At 43.1% G+C, this 3,035-nt stretch overlaps 1 protein-coding gene across 1 annotated transcript; it reads right to left on the bottom strand.

The window, feature by feature from the left end:
- Positions 1-434: 434 nt before the first annotated feature.
- Positions 435-2,662, bottom strand: LOC112172301 (pentatricopeptide repeat-containing protein At2g15690, mitochondrial). The gene has a single exon (XM_024309587.2). It carries the CDS (start codon positions 2,627-2,629, stop codon positions 761-763), a length of 1,869 nt encoding a protein of 622 aa, XP_024165355.1. The 5' UTR covers positions 2,630-2,662; the 3' UTR covers positions 435-760.
- Between the last annotated feature and the right edge of the window lie 373 nt (positions 2,663-3,035).

Raw genomic sequence — 3,035 nt, 5'->3', positions numbered from 1 at the left:
AGCACCAAAACTCCATTGTCTCACATGGCTAGTGTAGAGAGTATCACGACCAACTACAGTGTTAATAATAGATTTTAGGACCTTCAGTGTTAACAAGAGCAGGCAGACACAGTTAAGCATGCGAATGGCTGCTGACTGGCTGCCCAGTGACCACTCAAAGAACAAAGGCCTCAACCAACGAATGCCACACTCGCTGAACAAATTAGACCATATCCCACACCAAAGCTGCACTCAGAGCAACAATGGTGATGGGATTCAAGAGCAGAGTAACACAGAACACAATCAGGAGCAGAGTTGCAGAGAAATCCAAATATAATAGGCAAATAAGTCTGCACTGAATTAGTAATCTGTTGACCAAAAATGCATGCTATGCCATATCTATACCATAATGGGCAGATAAACAATCATGATGATTCTAAAAGTAAGTATCCTTGTAATAGCTTTAAGACACCATTAACCAAAGATGTTATAATCACATAGTAAGAAATAAATCTGTAAGCCAAAAAAGGATGTGAAAATATGATTTGGCATTTTGACAAATAACAGATCCAATGTCAAAACAAGCTGACATTACATATATAGCTCAATTATGTATGTCAAAACAAGAGCTGGATAGTTCATCTCCTACCAATTAGTACCTTCAATGCTCATCTATCTTCAGAGTATCCCGTATATTGCTCAGCATTGTTGGTACTTTTTACACACCACTCCGCAACTGGGAAGAAAATCTAATTAGACAGGTCCTGAGGTGACATTTGACTCACCAATAATCCCCACAAGAGCATTTTCCATCCTTGAAATGATGAAAACGTTTATTGTCCCTAACAATTAATTCCCTTCCAACAATCTTAGACATGATCTTAATGGCATTGTGACAGTCACCACAAACACGAAGGTTTTTGATGATCCTAAGCGGTGTCCTTGCCGGAGTACTAATTAGACCATATGCGATTGCCAAACGCTCACTGTGATAGAGCAAGGCTTGCTCCTTTGCCTCCTGGTCAATGTCATGAAGAACATATCTTGTGTCTGGAACATAACCTCCTCCTCTCATCGAATTGAGAGCCTTTAACTTTTCATCATCCTTGTACAATGTGGGATTTTTGAACTCAGTGATTCTGTTTTTCCCATCAAGCATGCTAATAGCAGTACGCTTTTTTGGTGGTGGAGTTGGGATCTTATTAGTAATAGCCTTTGACGGATCAAGAGCAACCATTAACTCCTCAGCATGATCTTCAAGATCAATATCTCCATGGATCCGAGCATAATTCCACAATGCCTCCCAAACTTCCACTGTAGGCTCAAATGGGAGTTTCTCAATATAATCAACTGCTTCATGCAGATGACCACATTTTCCAAGCACATCTAGAATCCCCAAATAATGCTCCACTTCTGGATCAAATCCGTACTCCTGTTTCATTGAGTCGAAATGTAAAAATGCTTCTTCCACAGCATCTGCACTAGCACAAGCTGCAAAAACTGCAAGGAAAGTGTCAGAATTGGGCTTCAACCCTTGCTCCCTCATCAGCTCAAACATCTGCAACGCATCATCTCCTAACCCATTATCTGCATACCAGTTGATCATCAAATGCCAAGAATCAATGTTCTTCTCCACCAGGTGATCAAACACTCTCCGTGCATCAGTCATGCTTCCACACTTTCCATACATTTCAATCACTTTATGGCTCAAGTCACGACTACTCCTATATGTCGACTGCAAAAAGAAGTCATGAACTTTCTTTGCATTCTCAAACGACTTCGAATCCCCACACAATTTAAACAAAGAATGAAAGCAATCAGCATCAGCCTTAACCCCCTCTTCATCCATCAACTGAAGCGCTTCTTTAACCTTCCCCTCTTCACATAACCGCCTCAAATCATCAATCGAAGGTGGCACAACAACCGCGGCGGCTTCATTCACCGCCTGATTCTTGTTGTTCCACTGGTTAGGGCTCTGAGCCTGAGGGGCCCCCTGATTAGGATATCCAGATTGGGGGTATCCCCGATTCTGATTCTGATTGTTCCACTGATTTGGGTTCCTGGGTTGCTGAAAATTGGGATTTGGAGGGTTCCCCTGGCTAGGGTTTCCATATTGGGGGTATCCTCGATTCTGATTCTGATCATTCCACTGATTTGGGCTTCTGGGTGGCTGCTCAAAATTAGGGTTAGGGTTTTGACGCTGAGGACACCACTGATTAGGGCTCCCACGCTGTGGGTAGCTCTGATTCTGGCTAGGAAATGGATTAGCGTTTTGCTGCTGAGGATAGCTCTGACCCTGAGCCTGGGGATTCCACTGATTAGAGTTCCCACGTTGTGGATAGCTCTGATTCTGACCCTGATAATGGTGCTGGGTCTGTGAATTCCACTGGTTAGGGTTTCCGTAACCCTGGTTTGGTGGGCTCCACTGATCAGGGTTTAGATTTCTATGGTCGGAGGGTGGGGTTTGCTGTGGAGCAGCCCCTGGGTACTCGTTTGGGACGGCGAAGGTGCTCAGGGTTTTGGAAATGGTTAGGGTTTGGAGGGTGTTGCAGTGAAATGAGTGAGAAGGGTGGAGAGGCCGTACCTTGTTGAAGATGGAAGAGAGTGGTGCTGGGGTTCGAGCGCGTCGAATCGCCATGAGAGAGGCCATTTCTGAGAGGAAGCTAAAACCCTGAGTGAAAGCTCGCTCCTTTCTTATGTAAACCCTGATTGAACCCGGTTCTGATGGGGCGGACCGCAAACCCGGTTCAGATAGTTTGTCAATTGCTGGATTCTGGAGATACCACGTGGTTGGTTTTTTTTTTTTTTTTCTGCTTTCTTCTCCAACATATTTACTTGGAATGAATAACTCATGAATCAGACATAAATTTAATCAGTCAAGAAATTTTGATGAAAGAGTGATTCTGATTGAATTGTTGGAATAGGAACGTATTTGATTTGGAGTATTATCAACTCATGTCCAATTCTCAAGGATAAATTTTTTTTTTGGGGAAAGGGTGACTAGCGATAATATATTCCGACCAAGTATTACACATGTATCACACTCTTTATGAGGT

The sequence above is a fragment of the Rosa chinensis genome, chromosome 6 (genome assembly GCF_002994745.2).
Source record: "Rosa chinensis cultivar Old Blush chromosome 6, RchiOBHm-V2, whole genome shotgun sequence".
Lineage (NCBI taxonomy): Eukaryota > Viridiplantae > Streptophyta > Magnoliopsida > Rosales > Rosaceae > Rosa > Rosa chinensis.
This window is presented reverse-complemented; position numbering and strand designations above follow the sequence as displayed.